The 26,734-nt window shown below is 42.6% G+C and overlaps 1 protein-coding gene across 10 annotated transcripts; it reads left to right on the plus strand.

Annotated features, from left to right (window-relative positions):
- The first annotated feature begins 494 nt into the window (after window positions 1–494).
- HNRNPH1 (heterogeneous nuclear ribonucleoprotein H1) lies at window positions 495–25,655 on the plus strand. 10 transcript variants are annotated; one of them, XM_084636998.1, is made up of 16 exons: window positions 495–635; window positions 1,475–1,591; window positions 5,970–6,044; window positions 10,312–10,347; window positions 16,111–16,245; window positions 17,166–17,321; window positions 17,521–17,664; window positions 19,876–20,014; window positions 21,056–21,234; window positions 21,429–21,500; window positions 21,574–21,713; window positions 21,814–21,949; window positions 22,372–22,455; window positions 22,592–22,642; window positions 24,033–24,119; window positions 24,882–25,655. In XM_084636998.1, the coding sequence occupies exons 2-16, from the start codon at window positions 1,543–1,545 to the stop codon at window positions 24,998–25,000; spliced, it is 1,602 nt and encodes a 533-aa protein (XP_084493124.1). In that variant the 5' UTR covers window positions 495–635; window positions 1,475–1,542; the 3' UTR covers window positions 25,001–25,655. The 10 variants fall into 10 exon arrangements, with proteins under 10 accessions (XP_084493124.1, XP_084493127.1, XP_084493128.1 ...); XM_084637001.1 differs by having other exon boundaries at window positions 21,580–21,713; XM_084637002.1 differs by having other exon boundaries at window positions 21,601–21,713.
- The last annotated feature ends 1,079 nt before the right edge of the window (window positions 25,656–26,734 follow it).

Raw genomic sequence — 26,734 nt, forward strand, 5'->3', positions numbered from 1 at the left:
CCTTTCTGTATGACCAATGCCTGGCAAATCAGGGCCCCGATTCTGGTTGTAACCTGTGGCTGCCGTCGTAATATAAATACAAAATACAAAGTATGTCCCCATGGCCGTGGGCTACATCTTAATACAATCCTTTGTGAGCCGCCTCTACCCTTCCTCCCTTATTTGCATTCATGCCGCCCCCCCATTACGCCTCCCATTTGCAATCGGGCAGCCCCCCCCCCAAAAAAATGCGCAGCCCACCTCCCATTTGCGCGTGCGAGACAATTTTGTGGCAGTTGCTTCCGTTCCTTTGAACTATTTTGCTGCTGATTCCTGAGGCGGAGGGTGGCTCCCATTTCCTCTCCCCCGATGGAGCCGTAGCTATGAGTGGAGGCAGCCCGGCTGTTTTCTTTCCCCCCCCCGCCCCAGCTGTTTCCACAGGCCGCCAAGTTCCTCAGCCGATGCAAATGGGGCCTTAGCAAAAGCAACTGGACGCCGGAAGGCGGAGCCAGAAAGCACATGACGCAGCCGCTTTCCCCGGACCGACTGCGGCCATAGTGGGTCTGTGCCCTCCCGGTTATATAGCCCGCCTCGGTGGGCAGGAGCCGCTCCGTCTGCGGGACGCCGGGGACCGAGCGCCGCTGTCGCACCGCGCTGTAAGGTTTGCGGGGATCCGGTCACGCGTGTGTCTGGCTGCCGGCGGTGCGGGGAGGCCTGGCCGCTCGGGGGCAGGGGGGGGGGAGAAGCGGCCTCTTTCAAACTCCCCATTTTCTCCATGGAAAAATTCGCCGAGCGGCTTGAGTGACCCCCCCCCCCTCCCCGCCCAGTGTTTGCGATCTTGTCAGAACGGCCATTGCCCGGGCTGTGTGGAAACGCTTCACAGAGGCCCCCGCCATGTTGGGGGGGCGGACTGCGGATCATAACAGTCCTGGGCGGGCGGGAGTGGGGGGGGCGCGTTGTCCCTCCCGCTGCCTGAAGGACTGGCCGCCGCTGCGCGCGGCTCCTCAGGGACGGGCTGAGCGGGGCCAGGCGGCCCGCCTGCTAGCTCCGACGGCTGGGCGCTAAAGGCCCGCCCCCGATTCTCCCCCCCCCCCCCGAGCTGCTTTTCTTGCCCCTTCCCCGGGTGCAGCGCGGCGCTGCTGAATTGCCCTGGCGTCTGTGGGGGGGGGCTGCCGCCCTTTTACACCAGGGGCTGCCTTTGGCCTCTCGGCTGTACTGAGCCGCCGCATTGGGCGCCGACTGATTGGCCGCGCCGGAGAGGGGCGGGGTTATTTAGTCTGACGTCACAATCCTGCAACTGGGTAACCAGCTATTTATAACCCTGCCCAGAAGCCGCCCGCCTGTGGAAGTAGAAGAGCCGTTGGGGCTGGGTCGGGCGAGAAACTGATTTATACTTACGGAGAAAGGGGGAAAAAACAAAAACCAAAAAAAAAGCGCGAGCACAGCGGAGGCCGTTGTGGGGGGTAGCCTGACGCCCTCTGCCTTCGTTGTCTAGTGATCGAGCCCTCCGCCTGCCGAGTTTTTTTTTTCCTCTCCGCGAGCCCCTGTGAGCGCGTGGACAAGATGGACCCTCTCCGCAGCGAGGAGACCGAGGGGGAGATTCCCGGCCTGGGTGAGTATCCGCTACCCGCCGCGTGCCGCGGGTTCCAGAACCTTCCGAGTCGCGGCCGCGCGGGGATCGGCCCAGCCTGGGGGCCGCGCAGGCCGCGCGAGCCCGGAAGTGGCGGGTTGGCGGCCCAGGGCGCCGCGGCCTTCTCCTCCTTCCCCCCCCCCCTTCCCGGCCTCGTGGCGCACAAAAGAGTGGGGCAGCCGGCTGGGGAACGTACCCCCCGTGTGAAGGGGCCCCCCATCGGCGGTCTGAGTCCGCCCCCGCCCCCGATTGCGGCGGATGGGCCCCGATCACGGCCCTGTCTCTGCGCTAGGCCCGTGGCGCGGCCCACAGGCCGCCGCCGCGATAATGGAGCGCGGCTTCCGCTGTGGCCTAGGCCGTGCCTGGCACCGGGGATGTGCGGAAGCCGCTTCACTCCCCCTGCCCTATCCCACGCTCCTCCCCGCCTGCTGAGACCTACCTGGCTCCCAAGATGAGCCTTATTCACGCATTTGGGAGTAGTTTCGGGTGTAATCGGGAGCCCTAGTTAAGAGTAAAGGGAGAGTCGCCAGTCTGCTGGGTTGTGTCCGCCCATGCGGAGAATGGCGGGGGGAAAAGAGGCCCGTAGAGTTCATCTGTCTTTGTTAGCCCTCCTTGCGTTTATTTCCTGCATCTTTAGAAGAGTGCTGGCCGTTTCACACGTCTGCCATTATTCAGTAAGCTTTCTGTATGCTTTAAAAATATTCAATAGCATTTGCTTGGGTGTCAGTATAGAAGGCTACCTGTTTAAGAGTTCATTGTGGTGGAAATATTAATTCCAGTCATTAGTTCATGTATGCAGTTAGTCATTAGCATAAATATTGCGAAATATTGACTCCGTAACACAGAAACTAATTGCAGAAGTTTGTGGAAGCCATAAATGTTGTTGCTTAAAGTAGTAAAGTTGTTGCTTAAACTATGCCAATTGTGAAATATCTTAGGTTTTTGATGACTTTCTAGCTTCTGGGTTGTCAGCCATTTGTCCATAGTTAACTTTTCTCCCCCGATTGGTAACCCCCACTGCAACACTCCTTTATCTGAAGTTCTTACTGATGAACTCCCCTTTTGTGCCTTGGTGCTCTGCTGTTCCCTATCTTGGGTTCAACCATATAGCACGCTGGCAGGTTTCTTATGCAACTGAGTGTGCCCTGAGATTTTAGCTTCCCCCTAAACGCAGTTTACTGGAACTCTAGTACAATTACAGAAGAGGTTTGGAACCATTGTTCAGAGTCCCTTGAGTGGTGGGATGGCAACTAATACTGAAAGTGAGTGCTTCAGCAGCACTCCTTGTGTACCTCCTACCATTAAATAGGAGATACATGGGGGGTGGGTGGGAGGGGCAATCAGGCTATGTTTACACCAGGGGTTCTCAAACTTCATTGCACCCCCAACCCCTTCTGACAACAAACATGACCTGACCCAGGGGACTGAAACCTGATCCCTCCCTAGCCCTAAGCCAAATCCCAAGGCCTTCCACCCCAGGTGGGGGACCTGTAACCTGAGCCCTGCTGCTCTAGGCTGAAGCCCTTGGGATTTGGCTTCCGCCCCAACAAGGCTAGAGCCAGCTCTGGGATCCACAGTTTGAGAACGGCTGGCTTATACTAAGGAGGTTACAACAGCAGAACTGTACCACTGCAATTGTCCTGCTGTAAGGTCTCCTTTGTACCCACTCTATGCCAAGGTGAGATAGCTGGCCTAATTAAACCACCCCCCATGAGTGGAGGTAGTTATGTGGGATGTTGCACTTTTTTCTTGGTGAAAGGTATGTTGGGTGGGGTCACATCTCCCCCCCGCCCCCCCCCCAGGCTTGAGCTTGCAGTTAAAAGTGCTGTGTAGACCAAGCCTTAGTACTGTCTGCCCCAACATAGAAGACCTTAACTTTTGTGTGGCATGACAATGGGGCATTTGCAAAAACAGTGCATTAATTTGTCTGTTACAAGAGGCATAGTTTGAGGCTTAAACGGACTTTTATGATCGATGGGTGAGTTAGGGGAAAAGGAAAATGGTCAGACGCAGAATCGGGGCTAAAATTAACAAGGCCTGAATAGCAAACATCAGGAGTTTAATAGTAATATTATATCATTGAATAAACTGAATTTAGTTATGTACAGTAGTCTAGACTTTGGGTTTCCTAAAAAGTTTCTTTAAAATTTCAAACAGTCTGATCATTCTTATTAATCTTTAAACCATTAGGAATTCAAAAAGCTTTGACCTGTTAAGAAATCTATAGGATTGAAGTGTTTAAAAAAAATCTTGTAACAGTTTGTAACAAGAACAAAACTTGTTACTGTGAAAACTTCCACACATAGCTCTACCTGTACATACACCCTTGACCTGAAATGCCCCTCTCTATTTGTGATAGATTGCTTTATATCACAGCATTTATAACTTGGTACTGCACTTGAGTGGATTTCCATGAAGTCTATCCTAAATGAGTAACAATAATGCCCTCCTGATCCTCCCAGAGGAGAAGCAGGATGTGTGTTTGAGGGAGAGGGGAAAATCCAATATTTAGAATGCTGGATAGAGTAAGTATTGGGGCTTTTAGGTGGCTATACAGAAAGGCTGGAGATATATATTTAAAATGAGAAATGGGCTTGACTTTAGGGTGGGAGAGTAGAATATGAAAATAAAGTAGCTCTTAAACTAGGGGGGAGAACAATGGGATATGGTATAGGATTCTTGCCTAACATGCAAGGTTATTGTTGTAGATGGTTATCACCACGTTAAAGTATCTTTTTGTAAGATCCTAGTGGAGACAGATTAAGCAAGTATAGTGTTGATCTTGCCTAGCTATCTTAGTAAAAGCTATAGGGAGCTTGTCTCCACTAGGTTTTACAGCAAGATACATATCACTGTTACCTCTCTGGGTGGGGAAAAAACAATTGGCAGTGTAGATGAAGCCTTTCTGGTGCAAGTCGGTCACTTAGTGAAGATATGACCAAGGAACCTCTTGACCAAGGATCCCTCTCCCCCCAAACCCTGATTTTAATAATCCTGTATAGGGGAGGCAGCATCATCTCCATTTAAAGTAAGGGACTGGGAGAAGACCTGGTATTAATGATAAATCTTGTATGGCTTCTGCTACTGGTTTGCTGTGTAGCCTTAAGCAAATCACTTACCCCTTAACTAAGAGTAGAGGGGGAAGTCATTAAACTAGCTCTGGCTATCTGGTGTAGGTAGCAAACTGAAGACACTAGTGTAAGTCAAATTTAAATTAACTCAGTTGAGCTAGCTTGATGGGAAGGAGTATGCATTTTCCTCCTAGTCAGTGCCGTAAGGTCCAACTTTTATGGTGCTTAATATCCATGTTCCCATTGAAGTCACCTAGAGTTGTTATGCCCTTAACCTTTCTAGTCTGTTTCCCCAAACTGTACAAGGTAATGCCTCAATCATCAGACAGCTACTTAAGTGTTTATAATGCTATCTGATAAGCAGTATCTAATGGAGGGTGGTGTGGGCTAATCAGTCACAGTCCTTGTATAGAGGAGACCCGAACTGATCCGATTTCTTGGGGTTTTTTTGGTCTTCTCCCCAGTATCTGCCTTAAATGAAGCGAGAAGGTAATATCAAGGGAACAAATGCTGACAATCCCAAGAGTTTAACTATTTATTGTAGCATCTAGGGAACCCAGTCCTGTTGTGGTAGACTTTGTACAGCAGTACTGTAATCAGACAGTTCCTGCACTGAAGGGGGTGCATGGTATGGCGTTCGCTATACAAATTATCACCATTGTTAAGGTTTCTGTAGCCTTGTGGCAAAGGGGAGTCTTAAGGACAGTAGTAGCTTGTAGGCATGAGACTTTTCTCATCCCTTTACAGCTAATGTGCAGTTTTAATGCCAACACTTTTTCTATAACTAAAACATGGAATCAAACTCAAGTCATAACTCAAACTGAGTTTTAAACATTGTCCCCAAAGCAAATTATCAACACTTGAAACCAACAGACACTGCAACTTTAAATGTATGGCCTTACATTTAAAAACAAAAACCCCAACAGTTTAGACTGACAAGTCTTGGTTGCTTGCTTCCTGCTTGAGCAAACACTCACCCTTGACTGTAAGCCATTTCCTTTAACAAGACTTCTAATGCTTACTGTAGCTCTTCAGTACTTTTGCTTAATCTCATCATTTTTAAAGTCTTCTTTAACCTGTAAAACGGGCACCTTTTTTGAGGTTGTCAAAATCCACCCTACAAAATAGAAATGTCCATATCATACTCTTAGCAAAATATAAACTTCTATTTAAACTTGGTAGCCTTTCTGGTTGTGAAGGTCCTTTTCCAGGTATGATTTGTCATAGTCTGCAGCTAGACTGAAACAATAGTAAGAAAAGGCATGAATTGTCACATTTTTCTCTGTTAGATGTTAATGCTGAGCCTGATGACCTAGCTAGAGAAAATTTAATTCAGTCGCAAGGAATGACTTCTGTGGATGCAGGTATGTATTGGTCACTCTGCATTCTGACAATAGTATCCTCTATTTTAAGAGCTTATCACGCTAGGGAAAACTTATTTTCAGTCTCTTCTATGAAACCTCTTTCTGTGGAACAGTTGTCACATTCTGTCCTAATTTCAGGAGAAAGTGGGAGATTTCTTGAAATGCTGATATCTTTTGTCTTCCTTTGCTAGCTAAATGGATTAGTGTATATAGTAAGATGCACTTGTAAAGCTTGCTTTGGTGCAAATGACCCCTTCAAAGGGTTTAAAAAATCCTGGCATTTAGAAGGCTTTTTTTCTTTTTCTTTTTTTTTTTTTGGATAACTAGAGAAGTTGCCCACAGGCTAGCAATATTTTAAACCTGTGGAGCTTGTACTTTACCTTTGGAACTGACTATAACAGGTTGTTAATAACTAGTTCTCTCTCTCTCTCTCTCCTTTCTCCCTTCTCCCCCCTCCCCTCCGCGCGCGTGCACACTCCTTTAACAGGAAACAGATTCAAAGTACCATAGTAGAAAACCTGAACCAGAATTCTAACTTGCTTTTGGAAACTAAGCCTTCCTCAGTAAACTAATACAAGGAAACTTGTCTTCCCTCATCACTCGAAACCTGAGCAGACAGACTAAGCATTCTCCAAATTCCACAGTATAGGATGCACTCCCTTCTCCTGCTGAAATATTTGGGTCACGAGTTCCACCCTGTATTAAGTTACACTTGGGAGTGTAGATGTTATGACTAGTGCAGTCTTAATGTGTTCTTGCTGGATTTAAGGGGTAGGAATCTATTGCTATTTTGCTCTGAAGTGACTTTTTGATTTCAGCTGAAAAGGAGTTCTGAGTGCTAACCCATCAGAAACATCCAGCAAATACATGTCATGGCAACAATTTCTGCAAAAAAGACAAGGACTTCAGCCAGTAGCCAAGGATTTAAGCATATGCCAATACACCCCCTTCCCCACCCCCTCCCTTAGCAGTGGATTTCAAGCTTCAATAAAGAAAAATGTAACACCCTTCCAGCTAGACACAATTCTAAAACTTTAGCTGCCAAATAAATAAAACTAAAGATTCCAGAAATCATTAGGGAATCTGGACACTTTTTGCAGAGCTCCCATGTCAATCTATAGTGAAAGCTGTTGTAAGGGATAAATCCTGCAGAGGTTTGATGGCTGGCTCCTCAGCTGCTTATCTTGAAACTAGGATTAATATTTAAACGCTAGTTCAAATATAATCGGGTGGTGTTTGTTTAAATGTGATCAGAGGTTCTTGCCCATATCATAACTAGAATTTGCGTGGTAAGCAACTATCTGATCAGCCAGCCTTTATGGAAGGGAGCAGCAGTAGAGAATTGGACTTCTGGGAAGGACCAAAATCTTAAAGCATTCTGATTACAACTTTAAAAGTTGCAGCCTTTCCATTAGCTGAAGGCCCCACACCTCACTGGGTAAGCATGTTAGCTAGATGTTAATGTTGCAGAATGAAATAGTTAAAGCTGACACTTCGCTTACAGCCCATTTGAAAGTTAAAGTTGAAAGTTTCATTTGGATGAATATGGCAGATTTTTGACTGTAGGTAACTGCTGCAGCTTACATGCTGAGGGCTATCTTTGCTTCCAGAAATGAGGGGACCTTATTCTCTGAGCTGATAATCTTTCACTCCCATTTAGGCCTCTAATTTCTCAAGTGAAACATTACTTAAGGAAATGAAACCAAAATGCCAAAGGGAGACCCTGAATCTACAGAAATTCTTAGTGTAGACTTCAAACCAGGTGTAAATTGGGGAATATTTACCAAAAAACCCTCTGACTTATTTGGGATTAGTATTGGTGGGAGCTGTAGTGTAGACATGGCTGAACACTTAAAATAGCTGAAAGCAAGAGAAGTTGCTAAGTGTGTTCTGTAAGTGGAAACTCTTCCCAGCAGAACTGTTTTTTAGTTGCGGTCAGTCCCATGCTAAATTTAAATTTCAATTAATGTCAGTACTATCTCTGGGACTTCTAGAGTAAAATTGCTTCAGCCACTTAAGTATCCCACCATGTTCCTTTACAAGAGAAAGGGTCTTAACTTGATTGTCATTTCATGAAGCCACATTTCATGTTTATAGTGGAGGTTTTCCAAATTCTCCAGCTCAGTTCCTTGCTCCTCTTCTGTCTCATCTGCTGCTTTTCCACCATATCTGCAAGAGTAAACAAAGAAGTTTGTCTCTCACAACATTGATCATGTTTCACACTAAACATCTTAGCTTAATAGCTCAAGTAGGCTCACTTCAATTAAGTAATGCATTGATAACTTACAAAAAAATTGTAAATTAACGGTCAAAACAGATTATTGAAATGTCAAGCCACAGTTTAACAGCTATCTTTACTTGCAGTACAAATGAATTAGATGTTTAAAATTGCATTTCTTCATCTGTTCACCATTTAGGCACTTTCTTTTTACTAGCAGGCTTCCTTTTTTATTTTTGTTTGCTGTGTTGGTCCCAGGATATTAGAGAGACAGTGAGGATGAGGCAATACCTCTTTTTGCACCAACTTCTGTTGGTGAATGAGACAAGCTTTTGAACTTACAGAGCTCTTGAGGTCTGGAGCAGCTACTCAGTGTCACATAGCTAAATACAAGATTGTTTAGCATAAGGAGTTAACATGTAAGAGCCTACTCCAGGTGAAGTGCCCAATTAACAAACCTGCAGTCCTAGGACAAAGGAAGGTTAGGGGGTCATAGATGGTTGTAATGAGCCATAAATCCAATACCTTTGAGTCCTTGATTTCTAGTGTCTAACAGTTATGAATTTAAGCTTCCAGGCTTGTCTCTTGAAGGCTTTTTATTCTTGTGCACTAAGACATAAATACTGTAGGAACATCTGTTTTTGAAGACCATCCAAATTAGAAACCCAAATACTTTTTCCATTGTCCTCCATTTTACTTGGATGAGATTTCTTTTGAATGGGATATCTAGTATGTAAATCCATTTCTCAAGCAGTCTAGCCTGGTTTAAGTGATTTCAGACTGACTGACCCTGACTAGTTTACATGCAGTGATTTTTATATATTTTTTTCCCCCTTGGTTCCCCCTCCCTCCCCAACTGAGTGAATGGTTTGAGAACCCACTAAGTGCAAGTTTCTTCACCAAAATGGATTTAGAGATGTATAACTATAGGGTTTTTTATTTTGTTGCATACTACACCTACCAAATGACTCAAACCCACAACTGTAAGTTTTCTATGACAGTCCTGGGCCCTTAGCAACAGTGGTGAATGTTGGCAACAATATAGAATTTGCTGACATCAGAATAGCAGTTCAGAAAGGAGAGTTTTGATTAGAAATAATTAGTCTGTGTGAAAGAACTGGAGACTAGCTGCTGTCTGTAAGTGTGCAGTGGTGTTGCTTAGTTTTATTTTCTAAATCTAGTTTGATAAGTGTACATATTTGGGTTTGTCTCAGTTGGAGTGTAAAGTACAGTATAATAGGATAGTGTCCTAGATTTATAGAATCATAATATAAGGGTTGGAAGGGACCTCAGGAGGTCATCTAGTCCAACCCCCTGCTCAAAGCAGGATCAGTCCCCAGTTGCCCCTAAATGGCCCACTCAAGGATTGAACTTGCAACCCTGGATTTAGCAGGCCACTGCTCAAACCACTGAGCTGTCCCTCCCCCTCTCCTCTAGAGGTTAAGATTCATGTAACATTATGAATACTAACTTTCAGAATGCTGTTTGCTTAGTCTTTCAAATTAATTAAAACCCTACCACCTGGTGTCAGATGCTCAAAACCACATGTTTCCATCAACAAGAGTAGTTCAAGTTGTGTGGAATTTTGTTGAAATTGGCACAGGCTTCCAATTAGTTTTAGACTAACAATTGTATCCCCATTTCACTGTAATCCTGCAATGTTAGTGTCAAGGAGTCACTTCAGTATTAAAATTAACTACTGGACCCCATAAATGCTGCAAACAAGCACTTTTTTAGTCATTATGTACAACATATTTTCCTACTCTAACTCTTGAGGATGGAATGTCTTCAGACAAGAACTAAGAATATTCTTTAAGCAAATGGTTGGTTTCTGCAGAAAATATTGGATAGCAAAAATCCCTGGGAAGACTGCATAGGCTCAATGCCACATGCAGGGCCGCAAGAAATGAGTCACATTAGTGGTGATGGACTTAGACATTTTAGATACACTGTGCAGATGAAGTAATGGTATCAGAGCAATGATATGACAACCTGTTTTTCCCCCAAAAGCAAATTAAAATTTCATCATTTCCATCTACTTAATTTCAGGGTGGGGATACCCCTTCCCGGGGAAGATTGAGAAAGGTATGTGGCCACATCTATTTTAGTGTTTAATTTTAATGAAATAAAACCTGATCTGCCTCTAGCCATTAATTTAATGTCAGGGGTAGGGGAGACAAAGCATAATACTAAAGTGTTGAAAATATCCTGGTGTTTCTTAAATATTGAAACTCTCTGTTCACACCCACTTCACAGCCTTTGTTATATTTACTAACACTTAATCTATGTGCTGAACCCAAAACAAATTAAAAGAGAGTTCAGTTTCTATCTGATCTTGTATAGTCAAAATACCTAAAATTACTACATGGTTGCCTGAAGTGTAATAACTTAAATAGCCCTGAGTGAAAGGAAGTATGTAGGTCAGACTGTATGAGATGAGCATGACTATTTTATATTTCCTGTTTTACAAGAAATGGCAACCAATTCAAGTTTTTCTGGTTTAGAAGCATCTAGAAATGGTTATTTATTGCATGATATTGATAAGTAATTGTACCTCAGGTGTAGTTCAGAGGTAGATAAAGCCACTCAACTGTCTGATTCAGACTAGTGCATAGCCACATCTTAATAAATAACTCACTCTGTTTCATTGATGTTTCCAGACTCTGATTGGAAGCAAACACATGCCTACAACAAAAAAACACTTTTTATAATCCAATGTTAGGAGTAGCAGAAATTTTATAAACTGCTTGGAAAAAGCTTTTTAAAAAAAACTAGAATAGCATGTTTGAGAGCACAGGTCATCAGATGGACAACTGTTAGAAATGTATCCCATAACTGTACTACCTGAGATTGTCTACACTTGAAAGTGTCTACACTTGAAAGTAACTCTTAAGCATAGTAGCTATTCCCAAATAAATACATGTGTAGACATGCCCTTATGGTGTTACATAGTACTGCATAAGTGGGCAAAAATGCTTGCTGCGATTTTTTTGTTAGTCTTCAGGAAGCAGCATATTGCCCCTCTTAATAGCAGAGTTGCAAGTATGATGATGTATACTAGTCTCGCTTTTTATCAACATTCATTACTCATTAGGTTGAGTTTACACAGCACAGGTTCACTGGGCCTTTCACACTTGTTAGTTTGTTTGCAAAAGCTTCCTTGCAAGAAAAGGCTTTTACAGTTCACGGCTAAATTCAGCAGACTCTAAATTGGTCAATGGGATCAGAAGAGGAGAGAATAGATTAGACATGTGATTTATTGCTATTCCCACCACATGAAGATGAGGGTCTGTCTTGTGAGGAAGCTATTGACAGATAAGCTAGAGCAGTGGTTTTCAACCCTTTTTCATATGTAGACCCCCTAAAAAATTTAAAATGGAGGTGCAGACCCCTTTCGAATTGGGGGGAGGAGGGGTGTTGCAGACCACAGGTTGAAAACCACTGAGCTAGTGTAAATTTTAAAGCACAATAGTTATTCCAGGCAACTGCCCCATTTACCCATGCCCGGACACTGTTTAATCACTGAACTCTATCAAACTTATTAGCCACCAAGACAAGGCAACTTTTGAGTTACCTGTTGTACACCAATCTCTCAAACAGTAAAGGCTGTTCTGCTTCACAAAGCTTAGCTGAGACATGCTTTAATTGTGCTCTAACCCTACTTAAGTAGGCAGAAGTCTGAAAAATGTAAACAGATCTTGTGGGCTTGTTGTACAACATTTGAAATAGATTCCCTCCACTCTTCTGAGACACTGTACCGGGAGAGGGAGGGGGGAGTTCCTAAGAGCAGCATTTGAGCACTCTGTAACTTTTTCACATTTTTGTTTGAGGAGACTAAGAATCTGGGTTTGTTTTCCCCCTTACTTAGGAAGTGTGTTCTGGATGCTATCTGTTTAACGTGATTTATTTCAGTGGCATTGTGTGAGAACTGCAAGAATTGACCGTTGTTTCTGTAACATTGCCATTATTTCAGCATTTATGGAATCTTTGTAATAAGTATGCAACAAACCCAGATCCCCCTCTCTAAAAACATTCACTGGGTGGATGGGTGTGCTCTGCAGCCTTGAAACTGCAGTTCCCTTTGAAGGGATAACTTTTCATTGTACCCTGAACCTTCTGCTTTGGGAAAAGACAACAGTTACTTTCTTTTCCTGGTTTTAGAGGCTTTTAAATGACAGCTAGCATCTAATAAGATAGAACTCATGGGATACTGTTGGCTGCAAACCTATTTAACCAGGGATAGTCAGTCTCCTTTATTCTTGTTTGGCAAAATTCGGTGGATTTTCTCAAGTTTTAAACATTATCTGAAACGTCTGTGAATAAATAAGCAGACCAAACAGGAATTGGTTCTAAAATGCCTGAGGTTGTTAAAACTGCACTTAAATTTTACAAATCTGGAAATCAAAGTCCTCCATTTTAATTGTCCTCTTGTCTGCAACTTTAAGTCTTACAGATCTGTTTACTGATAGGTATATGAAATGTTTCTAATCAGAATCTCTGCTTAATTTGTATCCTCCGAATAGTATGTTACTGTTTACAATGTTTGCCACTACACAAGTGCCACTAAAACAACTTCTTTGAAGCAATTAGATGGCATATGCAGCACTTGCTTTGAATAGTGAGATTTTTACAACTGCTGGGAAATGCTCAGTTTCATAAGGGTGTTAGGAACTGCTTGGAAGGCAGTATGTGTTAATATATGGAGCAGGGATTAAAAGCCATGGAAGGCGTTTGTCACTGACTTTGTAGGGACTATTGTAACTGTTCCCTTACATGCAAAAGGAATAAAATATTTGTAGCACTTCTCTGTTCACAAGACTGTAAATTTAGGCTGCTTTATTTACACTGTCAGTAGGTGGAGCTGGAATGGTGCTGAACCCAGACCTTAGCTACATTTGCAGCCAAGAACTGTGTTGCCACCATTTTAGAAATCATGTCTTAAAAATGGAGGTGGGGCTTTAGATGCTGCCAATGCTGCATTCTTAAGAGCTGGGGGTGGAGGGGAAGAGAACACACAATTGCTGTGTATGTGGAACAGAGCAACTGAGAAAGAGATGGGTGGAATTTGGGAGAATTTGTAATTGAGATCAAGCATTATCTGCAAGATCACCAGAGCTAAATACAGAAGGGCCGAGGAGCCAGGTTGCCACTTACACTATCTCTGTCTGTTTTGGGTCAGTAACAGAGGAATACAGCAAGTGAGGACTCACATTGTGTGAATCTTATTTAAATCCCATAGTACAAATGTTTTTCTTATTGTAGAAGGAATCACTGAGTAGTCAGAGGCTGAAAAGAATCTTTTCTCTGTGAAACTGTAAATGCTTGTTCCAGTCATGGCAATTTCCTGACAATGCCATTACTTTCTGATAGTAGAAATTTAGTGCTAATGGATGCCACTCAATTATTTCCCCTGCTTCTCTTAAGGGTAATAGACACACTGAATGTGAATGCTGCCTGGGGTTTGCCACCTTTCTTGTGGTGTCTGTAAACTAAATGTTGCAGCACTGTGCTGGGGAAACTAACCAGCCTCACTGATGCCACGATTGAACAAGAAGACTGTGTGTGAGTGAGAGTGAGCGCTTGTTAATTACAGTGATAGTGAGCTCAAGGGCAGAGCTTTATTCCTAGTGATGCTAGGGTTAAATACTCATGACAAGGAACAAAGTCTTGTCCTAGAACGAGTGGGGGTGTTGTCTTTTCAGTTGGGCTAGTGTGTTGAAGGGCAGGCATGCCTGGGTGCTGAACCATGAACTAGGACGTGCAATTTGATGCAAAGCCTTGGCTTGGAGGCCCTAGTTACATCAAGGCAGTAGCAGGGTCTCAGTGATTGACCCTACCAGTCAGCAACCCTGTCTGGGCTGGAGCCTGGCAGCTGGCTGCAAAGTGACATGCTGCTTTTGGCAGCATTTGGTGCTCTGACGCATTAGCTTCATGGCCTGTCCTCCCTCTATTACCCTCCCTCCCCTTGTGGGGAGGGACCCACACCCCTTCTGCTAAGGTGGGAGGGGATTCTTGCCACCTTGCAAGCAGGGTGAATCTCCCCCTCTAGGCCCTGAATGAAACTAGTCTAAACCCTGTGCCCCCCTCATGGTAAGGCAGGGAGGTTAGGTCACCTTATTTCACTGATATGCCCCTCTGTGGATACCACCTTCAGACACTCTTGTAAGTGATGGGTTGGAGGGGCTGAGGCACTGGCCCTTGGCAGGGGGAGACACTGCAGCAGGCTCCACAGTCTAGGGAAGGGGAATCATGGGGTCTGAGCCAGAAGCTTCAATTTTCCCACTCACCAACCAATCCACAGACCTGTCTCCCTCCGCCATTATCTAAAACTTGGTGCCCTATGCCTAGACTGCCCCGGCTGTGTTATCTGCCTGCCTGCCTCCCTCCCTCCCCCCAGTCTTCAGTTACCACTGGTAAAGGTAAACTGGTGGTAGCAATAATGGATTTTGTCATTCCCCCCCCCCCCAACAAAAAAAAGAAAAAAAAAAAAGGGCTAGTGTAGACGCCATCTTAAATACATGTGCTTGTCTGGTGTAAGTGGGGTTGACTCTTGTGGGGAAACTCGGGGTGAAATCTAGAGCTGGGCAGAGTAATTTGCTCTCTGTGCTCTGGTGGCTTTGATCCATGTCTCTTGATTACTCTCCTCTTCCGCACAAGCGAGATTTCAGTTCGTGAAGCGAGCAGGCTCTTTCCCGCGGGGTGGGAAAGTCAGCAGTCGTTGGAGCTGGGAAGCGCTAGAGCCCACAGAGGAGTGCCCCTCTCTCCCCGCCTCGCGGGGCTCAGACACGCTCAGCTCGGCCTGCCGCTTGTGTTGGACAGGGGAGGGTCAGGGAACGGCCGCATGGTGCTGGCTGGTTCCCTAGCCCTTTAGGGGCAGCGGGCGGATAGGGCGTTGGTTGGGGCTGTCCGAGCCCGCGCCCAGCGCAGGGACCGTGTCTCCGGGCACCGCGAGGCCGCGTGCACCATAAGAGAAGCGGTTGGGGTTATTCAAGTGTAGCTGTGCTGAAAACTGCGCGTGCTCGCAGGCTGGGAACACTAGCTGCACGAGGTTGAGGCCCCTGGTTTTCTTTACCACAGAAAGGCGAACACCAGAGAGGAAACGCATGCGCGCATACGTGCCGACCGGGGGCGCGCATACGTGCCGACCGGGGGCGCGCGTAGATGCGCCGACGGCGCCTGTTGATGCTAGAGAGCATGCGTAGTTGGTTCGCAAAGGGGGGAGCCATGCACGTATTGCAGATGCGCAGCACGGTCTGTTTATGCGCATGCGCCCCGGGCCTCCTCCCCAGTCACGGCGCCGCGCAGTTTACAAACTGGTGGTGAGCAGCGCGTGCTGACCCCAGGTCTCCGTTTGGTCGCTGTCGTCTAGCCACCCTCAAGCCCCCCCATCCTCCCGGCAGTGAGCGGGAAAGCAGGCGCTGTGCAGCGCAGGGGTCTCCGGCCTGTCGGCTGCCCCGGGGCGGTGGCTGGGACCTGTGTTCTTTGTGCGGCGGCAGAGCCCGGCCCAACGGAAGCGGGAGCACGCGCCGCCATTTCCTAACGCGCCCTCGCCACAACCTCACCCGCTTGCTGCTGCCTGACCGGGACTAGGCGATCTCCGGACAGGATCCGGCTCGGACCCTTAACGCCAACGCGGAGCGCCACCATGTGTGCGTGCGGGGAGGGTCGGCGCCCGCGGGGGGGGGTGGGGAGTTAGGCGCTGCCCCGGGCCACGCGGGGGAGGTGGGGGTGTAGGCCCGGGACGGGGGGTGGTCTGGTGAAGGGGAGCAGTGGTGGGAAAGGCGGAGTGACCCGCGTTCGGGCGGGCGGAGGCCTTAATCGCCGCCTCAACGTGTTGTCTCCTCGCAGCGACGGAAGGCGAATCGGAGCCGAGTCTTGCTTCCAGCATGATGCTGAACACGGAGGGCGGCGAGGGCTTCGTAGTGAAGGTGCGCGGGCTGCCTTGGTCCTGCTCCGCCGAGGAGGTCCAGCGATTCTTCTCCGGTAAGTGAGGCTGAGGCGGCCCCTCCGCTCGCAATGAACAGCCATCCGGCGTGGGGCTGGCCGCGTGGGGGAGGGGCGGGTTCCATGCGGCCATCTGCAAGCGAGGAAAGCCGGGGAAAAAGCTTTAGAGATCACAGAGGTGGTGATAAAGGTAGAGAGAGGTCCTGTGGGGAGTCAGGGCACCATCCCTGGGCAGCTCTTTTGTAAGATAAGAGCAGTGCAGTGCGGGAAATCAGTATAGAGGACCCTCCCTACTAAAAGTAAGTAGATTTTTTTTGAAGTGCTTATATTTAATTGCTTGCTGTAATTTATATATTGGATGCTTAAACTGAACAAATAGCTAGCCCTTTTGCACTTTGAGACCTATTATAAGAGATGGTTTACAATGTGGTTTGGTGTTTGCTTGAAAGAGTGTCCTTACTTATGCTTAACTGAGCAGATTTTAAGTCCCATATTGCAACTAGTTAACTCTTGGTTTACTAGACTTCAGATTGATTTTTTCAGATGGCAAGAATGATTATCCCATCTTAAATAAGACTGAGTATTTCCAATTAAAAGGAAAAATAAAAAATAAAAAAAATAAACCCCAACAGTAGGTCTTTGGAGGTCTGTAAGAGGGATGTAGTCTGGATTCTTTCACAACTCAAAATTTATCTTGGGTGGCGACTGCCTTCTGTTCAAGGTATGCTGGTAGGGAAGATTTCCATTCCATCTCTTGATGGCTTTCAGTCTCAATGGTAAATTTAAAAGAATACTAAGAATATTAAATTCGGTTAAGGAAAACCAGCATCTTGTATTATGGTAGATGATTTGTATTTAGGATTAAACTGGTATACTTTCAGGGGAAAAAAAAACCCCACGAATCACTGCTGTAGAACAACTGAGTGTTGGAACAAAACTGTTCTGGGTTTCTCTCCTAGAATGCAAAATTCAAAATGGAGCTTCAGGTATCCGTTTCATCTATACAAGAGAAGGCAGACCAAGCGGAGAAGCTTTTGTTGAACTTGAAACGGAAGATGATGTGAAATTGGCACTGAAGAAAGACAGAGAAACAATGGGACACAGATATGTTGAAGGTTTGACTTAATTGGCCTAGTAATTGATTAAATGTTTGTACTGACTTCACTTTTTTTGTAACTCATGGTGTTTAAATGCATGTAAGTTGATTTAAGTGAATTTTTAGATTATACCAGTTGACTAGCTTCTCAATGGCAAATGACTTAAAATGGTTTATGCAGCATTCCAAAATTCATTAATTCTAAGTGCCTCTTACAGTTTTCAAGTCAAACAACGTTGAAATGGATTGGGTTCTGAAGCATACTGGTCCTAACAGCCCTGATACTGCTAATGATGGTTTTGTACGTCTTAGAGGACTCCCATTTGGCTGTAGCAAAGAAGAAATTGTACAGTTCTTTTCAGGTATGTGGGGTATAAGTATTAGCTGTAGCATTATGGGTCAGTGCGAATCACAGTGGCACTGAGCTCTTGCCCATTAATGCTTTCAACAGGCCAAACTGTGCCACAGTTAGTGTGTTAGATTATATTGATCTCTGATGTGTGCAAATAAATCCTAAATTTAATCGCTTATTTGGGCTAAAAGCTTTTAAATATCTTAATCAACCTAAGTTAAATTTTGCGTTATCTAGGTAATTCAGACTTACACAAGTTTGTTTTACTTGTCATAGAAAAATCAAGGTTTGTGGTTTTTTTGTGTTTTTTTTTTTTGGTCCTTTGAATTGAAAATTAAAGTGGATACTTAAAAATTGAAGGATAATTCCTACTTACCATTTTAGCCATTCCACACATGTTGCTCAGTTGAGCACATAAAAATGGTTGAGCCTTTGTATTGCTAGACTCAGTAAAATGGGTGGAATTTTTAAAGGTGGAAAGACTAATTTAGGTTTAAAATTTCTGAACTCAAGTAAAAAGAAAAGGAGTACTTGTGTCACCTTAAAGACTAACCAGTTTATTTGAGCATGAGCTTTTGTGAGCTACAGCTCACTTCATCGGATGCATACTGTGGAAACTGCAGAAGACATTATATACACAGAGACCATGAAACAATACGTCCTCCCACCCCACTCTCCTGCTGGTAATAGCTTATCTAAAGTGATCATCAAGTTGGGCCATTTCCAGCACAAATCCAGGTCTCTTCCTCCCCCTCCCCCCCTCCCCCCCCCAAAACACACAAACTCACTCTCCTGCTGGTAATAGCCCATCCAAAGTGACCACTCTCTTTTGGGCTATTACCAGCAGGAGAGGGGTGGGAGGAGGCATTGTTTCATGGTCTCTGTATATAATGTCTTATGCAGTTTCCACAGTATGCATCCGATGAGGTGAGCTGTAGCTCACGAAAGCTCATGCTCAAATAAATTGGTTAGTCTCTAAGGTGCCACAAGTACTCCTTTTCTTTTTGCGAATACAGACTAACATGGCTGTTACTCTGAAACCTGAACTCAAGTACTGATCTACATGACTTGTAGGGTCAAATATTGTACGGTAATTTGGTCTTTAAGTACAGAGTAGTTGTGGTACAAAAGTTCAATTTCATTTCATTCACATTAAATGAGTATTTTATGAAGTTTGTTTAGGGTTTCAGACTGAATTGTAAAGATTAAAATGACTTGATCGAACTTGATTTCAAACTCTTGCCAATTTGTATCTAATGTTGACTTCCTGTTTTGGGAATTGGAATATCTACAAATGCATACAGTCAAATCTTGAGTGGGCCTAAACATGTCTGTTTTAAAGCAGAAAGTATTAATTTCTAAATGTGACTTATGCTTAAGTTATAAACCTGAATATTAGGATGTATAACAAAATTAAATCGAAAGCTTTGAAACATTGTTATAAAATTAGCAAGGACTTTTGTTTTTAATGTAGACTGAAAATCGATGACTATTCTGATTAGAATGCAACTAAATTTGTTTTGTGTATTTTGGCAAAGTGATGTATTGAACACTACCCTTTTTTAAAGCAAATAAATGCACTGATATCACTGTTCATGTGGCTAACAACTTATGAGCAGCAGTGATAGAATTTGTATACATGTACCTAATATGCAAAGTGCTGCTTTCAGTTTAGCAATTAACGCTTCTGAAATAATTCATGAATTTCTCTTCGTGAAGCAGTACTCTACAAATATTAATACTGAATTTAGCAAGATTTAAAATGTTTACATAAGAGTATCATTGTTTTACATTAATGTTACTTTTAGTAAATACTTACTAAGATGCTGTGTAAAACTATTTTTACTGTTTTTTTGTGATTTTTAAGTTGTGTGAATTTCATCAGACTGAAAAATTCTGTAAAGTATTCTTAAGAGGCTCTATTTAACTTGTCATCTTCTTAACACACCCTGCACTAAATAGATGAAAATTGATTTTTACTGCTACAAAGTAAAGGTTTTTTTCTGCACAGCAGGATGGGTTAAGAATGTAAACTGAATGGTATGTAATCATGAAATTTCATGTTGACATGCTTTCTGCTAGAATGCTAATCTAGAACTAGCATACCATTCACTTACAAGTATTAACTTTCTGGTGTATTTAAAGCTATAAGAAAAATTCATGACTGGGCTTGTGATGTTAATATTGCCCCCTACTGGGGTTATTTGTCCTTGGGTTGAAGGGTTGGAAATCGTGCCAAATGGGATAACATTGCCGGTGGACTTCCAGGGGAGGAGTACGGGGGAGGCCTTCGTGCAGTTTGCTTCACAGGAAATAGCTGAAAAGGCTCTAAAGAAACACAAGGAGAGAATAGGGCACAGGTGGGGATGGATGGTTGGTTGGATACGTCACTTTTCTTATGGTAAATGCTAATTAAATCCATATTCTCTCTTCTTAAAGGACTGATCCATAAACCATTAAATCTTAGTCTAGTATTTTGATCTCTAACGTAAAATAAAAGTACTGTTTCATGTGTACATAGCACATACTTAGTAAAACTTATTCAGACTACAAAACAAAATTGGAAAATTAAGTTAATTGAATTTACTCTAATATTTGGTATTTAAACTGTAAAATTGATAGCTTAAAAATTGACAGAAGTTGAGAGATTATGGCTTTAAACTTCTCAAGTAGCACCAATAATGTCTCTAGCTGTAAAGACACACATAGTACCTTATTACCATAAGAAAATGTGATAATTTCTAAACTTGTTTTTATAAGTTGAAATGTAACAAATTTTCTTATTGTATTTAATCTTCAATGTAATAAGCATAGCTTTCAAGAAATTGTCACAAAGGGTTTTTTATTCTATTTTACTTGTGACTATTTTTCATTGAAGCATGCACTTTTTCCTATGCTGAACTACTGAAGCATAGGGTGGGTTGACTAGCACATGCAAAGCTTTTTTTGTGTGTGTGGACTTCTGATGGGTTAAAATCTTGGTGGAGACTAGGTTTTTAATCCTCTTAATATATATTGCCACATGAGCAAAATATGAAAGTGCTGAGTTGAGTGGACTTGTCTCCCTCCTATTTTTTTTCTTGACAGATGTGATTAAATTTAAACTGGGGGGGGACTTAATTTGCTCCCCCAGCATTAAGGTTGGGATACTGTGAAGTATGAGGAGCCTATAAACCCTTCATTAATTGTAATTTCTTGAAAATACACTATTTTGGAAGTAAAATAGTATTTGACTAGAATTTGTCATTGCCTGTATAATATAAAGAAATCTGGCTTAAAGTAGTATGCCAGTTTCAAGGCTATGACTAGAATGTCTTGTTTTAGTTTGATTTATACTGATTTAATATTCCTATGTGGGGAATTAAAGACTGACTGTCTTTCTTATGCGGAAAACATCCTAGGTACATTGAAATCTTCAAGAGTAGTCGAGCAGAAGTGCGCACTCATTATGATCCTCCCCGCAAATTACTGGCCATGCAGAGGCCAGGTCCTTATGACAGGCCTGGTGTTGGAAGGGGCTATAACAGTCTTGGTAGAGGAAGTGGTTTTGAAAGAATGAGGCGTGGAGCTTATGGTGGAGGTATGTATACTACGACTTTCCGTTATTTTAAAACCATAATTTATACGTTGCATGTTATACTGCTTCATACCTATTAGTGCATGGATAAAAACGCATGGAAAAATCAAACTGAAGCTAATAATTCCATAGTATTTTACATACTAGTTTCCATGGTTTAGGGAACACATTTTAATATGTATTTTATTTGTTTTAAGGTTATGGAGGCTATGATGACTACAATGGATATAGTGATGGCTATGGCTTTGGTTCCGATAGATTTGGACGAGGTGAGACTTCTTTAATGGGGGTGGTAAACAACTTTTAATATGTATAAAAGCTAACTTTCAATACATCTGAAAGATCTAGAATGGACTCTTCTCTCCACAGGCATGTCTGACCATAGATATGGAGATGCAAGTTCTACTTTCCAAAGCACAACTGGTCACTGCGTACACATGAGAGGATTACCTTACAGAGCTACAGAGAACGATATTTATAATGTGAGTTCAAATACTTTGTGCAACAAGTACTTTCTCCTGAATTTGCAACAATATTTTGCCACATTAAGACAGTCTTATGTGCATATCTTTTTTTACCTAGTTCTTCTCACCTCTGAACCCTGTAAGAGTCCACATTGAAATTGGACCAGATGGTAGAGTGACTGGAGAGGCAGATGTTGAGTTTGCTACTCATGAGGATGCTGTGGCCGCCATGTCTAAAGACAAAGCAAATATGCGTAAGTTTGCCTATCTTTTTCTTAAAACTATGGGCCTCCCTCATCTTAAAATCAATGACCAAAATATGGTCTGAACAGAAGTTAAAACATACATGCTGAGAGTTTGTATTAAAAATTATCTGATCTGTTTTCTAACATGGGAGAATAGTTCTTACCTGAGACAAGACTGTCAGTTGGTATACAGATGGATTAAGTCATAACTATAACATGTAACATATTTGAATCATTCACATCCTCTATCGGAGTGACCTCACAGCGAGGCAGATTGGATATGGGTTCTGTAGAAATTAGTTAGCCCAGTTGTCTAAGGGAAGTTTGGCGTTAGACTATCTTAAATTGAAATGAGGCACTGTTTGTATCATGTGTAGGCCTAATGTCCAGTACATGTTTCAATACTCTGTTAAACATGCTTTTCCTTTCAGAACACAGATATGTAGAACTCTTCTTGAATTCTACAGCAGGAGGAAGTGGTGGTGCATATGGCAGCCAAATGATGGGAGCAATGGGTATGTGTGAATAGTCTTAACTAAATTTTTATTCGAACACTTCGTATTTAACAAAGCTGGCTAATTTTATACAGCTCCTGCTTATTCTATGCCTGGCATAAAAACTGAAATTCAACATTCTGTCTTAATCACACAGTCAAGGAATCGGAAGGGGTAGTTCAAGATTGGAACACTAGCACATTGCCAGGTATATAAACCTTTTGGGAATACATTCGAACAATTAATTAGGTTAAGTAAATTGTGCTGAATGTGAAGAGTGTGGTGATGAATGCTTTCTAAGAGTGTGGTGTTACAAAAATGACATGGGAGATGCAAGTTATCCTTGTCCTGTTTTTTCCAGACCAGGTGTTGATAGAGGGTGTATCAAACTTTAAACTGACTCTTTATCTCATGAGTGAAGCCTCTTTGGAAAGAGGGAGCAACAAAGCTCCACTCTAAAACTTGAAAAATCAACACTAAAACATTATAACAAACCTAAAATTACCAAATTAAAATATGAAATGTCCATTGTAAGTTAAACTAAAACCTGTTACTGCTATTCAGAAACAGTTTCCCCTTAGATGGCCATAGAAACTTTGTGATGTGCAAAAGTAGATAGTCCTCTTGAAATTTACTTTACTGTCTCTTAGGATAAGAGCTTAAAGTGGTGGGGTGTGTGTGTGTGTGGAGATGATGCTTGTATAGTACTTTGATTGTGGAATGAGATTGAACACTGTAATGCTTTAAGTCTGTTTTTTTAAAAGCAAATGTCATAATTTCAACTGTAAAGTTTTTCAGAGGTACTGTGCTGTATCAGATTGTGCTCGTCAAAGATAGCTTAAATAGTTAATTGAGAACTTAGCTTATTTTACAAGAAGATTAGTTTTAATTGTTGCTGTCTCAGTTTACCAAGTTCTCGTACAAGTATAGAAACTTTCCCATGTGGTGCATACAAATTCAGATTAGGAACAAGCCTCATACTATCTGGAAGATTGACATTCCAGGTGTTCTGGTATTGACTTCCTCCATGCCTCTGAAAGCACATGTGCTGTTTTGGAGGACATCCGAGGTGTCTCAGTTGGCTTGCATAACAATTTTTTAAAATCCCGTTATGGATTTTTACCACGCAGTAAAAGTCAGAAGTAAATTTCTCCATTGCATTTCTGAATAGTGGCCATTTGTGGGTGGGGATGTAAAATCTAGCACCCCATTTAAAGTGTCTTGTCACTTGTAGCTGAGAGGAATATTTAAATGCCTTAAATCTTCAGACATGATTTATTGCAGTGAGTGAACTGATGCTCTTCTGGTGAAATAGGTTAGAGCGCGATACAATCTTTCTATTTTTAAGTTAGGCTGAAAAAACAAATTAAGTATCATAAGAATCAGAAGCACATGAGCACAAATACCTTGCTCTTCGCCACTTCCACTAGTGAGAAACCAGAAAAAATAGTTAAGCACAGTGGTATCTAAATAGACCAGATATGTGGCACCATGAAAGCTAATATCTGTTAGGAATTTCATGATTAGGTAGTATATAGATCTGTTTGGACAGATTTTTGGCAGTCAAGGTGTTAACGTTCTTTTCCTTAACTTGAAAGGAAACCAATCCACTTATGGTGCTAATCAGCAGCTGAGTGGGGGTTATGGAGCTGGCTATGGCACTCAAAGCAGTATGAGCGGATATGGTAAGATGTATTTTTTTAAAAAAAAAATTTTTTAAAGCCTTAGGTGGGCGTCTGATACACTCCTACAAAGAGATCCTTACACACAATGTGCTGTCTAGCTGTAAGGACAAAGGAGGTAGGATTAATAGACAGCACAACCTTAAAATAGTGCTTCATTGTTGGCTCTAATTTTTGAAGTATGAGTCTCAATACTTGTATTAGGGGAAATTTGCTTTCCAAGATGAAATCTTCTGAGATATGAAGAAGCTGGGAAATTGGATTTTTCTGCTTATGTAGATACACTACAGAAGCCAAAGTAAATCCACACTTTACAACAACTAACAAGCTTATGGCTTGTCTTCTGCTCTCTCACAGGTATAAATTGGGAGTAACTTCATTGCAGTTACTAGTTATAGCAGTGTGAGAAAAGGAAACCAGTCTTGCTGTTTCCCAAAATAAAAGCAGTATGTACTAGAACTGTAGTGTCTGGACTTAGTCTTATTTCATTGAAAGACCTGGAAAACTCTTGCAGGGTTTTTTTGTAAAGACAGCACCAACTTACATTTTAAATATCTGGAAGGTTTGTCTTTTTAGTAGCATCGGAGTATGTGCAAGGTGGTGGGTGGATTTGAGTCTAAGTGGACACTTAAGGATAAAAGGGGTGGAGTTGAATCTCTCCTCTTCCTCCTCCCCCCCCCCCCCCCCCAAAAAAAAAACCTCAAAAACCTGTACTGGCAATAAGATGGAACACTTCACTTATCTGCTTGATGATGTTTTTTCCAGGTAATCAAAGCGCAATGAACAGTAGCTACTACAGCAGTGGGAACCGTGCGTCCATGGGAGTGAATGGAATGGGCGGGATGTCCAACATGTCCAATATGAGTGCTGGCTGGGGAATGTAACTGACTTTTGGTCAACCTTTTTTTTTAAAAAAACAAAACAAAACAAAAAACTCAGTTTAACAGTTTTGCAATACAAGCTTGTGATTTATGCTTTACTGTAAGTGAAATCAGGATTATTTTAAAACTTCAGGTTCAGTATTTTTGAACACACGGAAGAAACATTCACTTAGGATGTAATAACCAAGTTGAGTAAGGACTATAACTGTTAAACAATTTTCAGCTTTTTCTCAAGTTAGTTTTGTTGTAGGAGCGTATTTAAGCAGTAAGCGTATTTAGGTTAAAGCTGTTTCAATTATGTTAAATGTTGCTCTTATACCACATTACATCCAACACTGTTTTTGAATGCATGTTGAAAAACATGCTTTTTTGTAAACTGAAATATAGGAGCTGTGTCTGCGATTCAAAGTGAACATTTGGCATGTTAGTTCTAGTTTATTTCTTTTAATATCCTGTAAGGCACGTTTAAGCTTTTTTTTTTTTTATTAAGTTAATGGGGAAACATGTTGAGACGTGATACAGCTACTTTAGGATTTTGGTCTTGGTGTTCGTATAAAATTCTGAGGCCTTGATTTAATCTTTCATTGTATGGTGATTTCCTTTTTAGGTGTATTGCGCTAAGTGAAACTTGTTAAATAAATCTTCCTTTTAAAAACTACTCTCACTTAATATTCCATCCTGTTCAGCATTCTTTGTAACTACAAGGGGGGGACGACAATGAGTGGGGGGTTGTAATAAAATTATTTGCATCTGTATGTGCAAGAATGTTAATGTCCTAACATCCACCCAGTAGCATAAATATTGTACTTACTATCCTGTTTGTACTAGTTCTAATGTTAGTGCTGCATGAGCTGTCAAAGGTGATGAAATTTAAAATTAGTGTAGTATGCCAAACCTGAAAAGTGGTCCATTTGTACTGCACTCCTAGAAAAGACTCTCTTGTTTCTGGCAAATGACTCTCTTACTATTTCTTTATCTAGCTGGTGCTGCCTGAGTGTGTTTACACCTGCTTTTAAAAATTCATGGTAGTGAGTGTCAAGCTTGTGTCTACATGGCCTTATGCTACAGCACATAACTTTACCCTCAGAACTAGAGAAGGTGCTTAATGTATGAATAATTATTGGGGACCTCAGACAAACAGTAGAGCTGATAATTGAATGAGCTCCTTGTTCTATGGCATAACTACATCCCATCTTGAAATGTCCACTGTTGCCTGAGAAGGTAGTCTAGAAACTGATGTCTCTTCTGTACTGCTGCAGACCTTTTGAAGTGCAGAATCTTGGTTGAGCAAAAACCACTTGCTAAGTATGGAAAGTGCTCCAGCTGCTTGAAACTTGGTGTGCTGATTTAAAACCTTACTGTTGTGTCCCAAGGAAATGTAAACTTCCAATTGAACTGTGGCCTATCTTGCAGGAAACTCATTGGCTAAGACCCTCCTCTCCTTTAAGTAGTGAGTTATCATCACCTCCCCAGTAGCTTGTTCTCTTACCAGCCTCAAACTTGCGTGACCTGTAAACAGTCTGAACATGTACATGAAAGGAAACAGCAACACAACATCAGGATCGGGTCTGCTCTATCAGACCTGGCCATTCTCCCTTACCACCAACAGGGAATGTAATTGGAGGGCTCTTTGAATAGCAACCAGTTCAGATCCAAGAGCATATTTTCAGACCTTATTTGGGATGGCTTGGTTTTGTAATCTTACCCATTTACCACACACTCTTATCATACCTCTGT

Source organism: Lepidochelys olivacea (genome assembly GCF_965140295.1).
Source record: "Lepidochelys olivacea isolate rLepOli2 genome assembly, chromosome: 8".
In the NCBI taxonomy this organism is placed as follows: domain Eukaryota; kingdom Metazoa; phylum Chordata; order Testudines; family Cheloniidae; genus Lepidochelys; species Lepidochelys olivacea.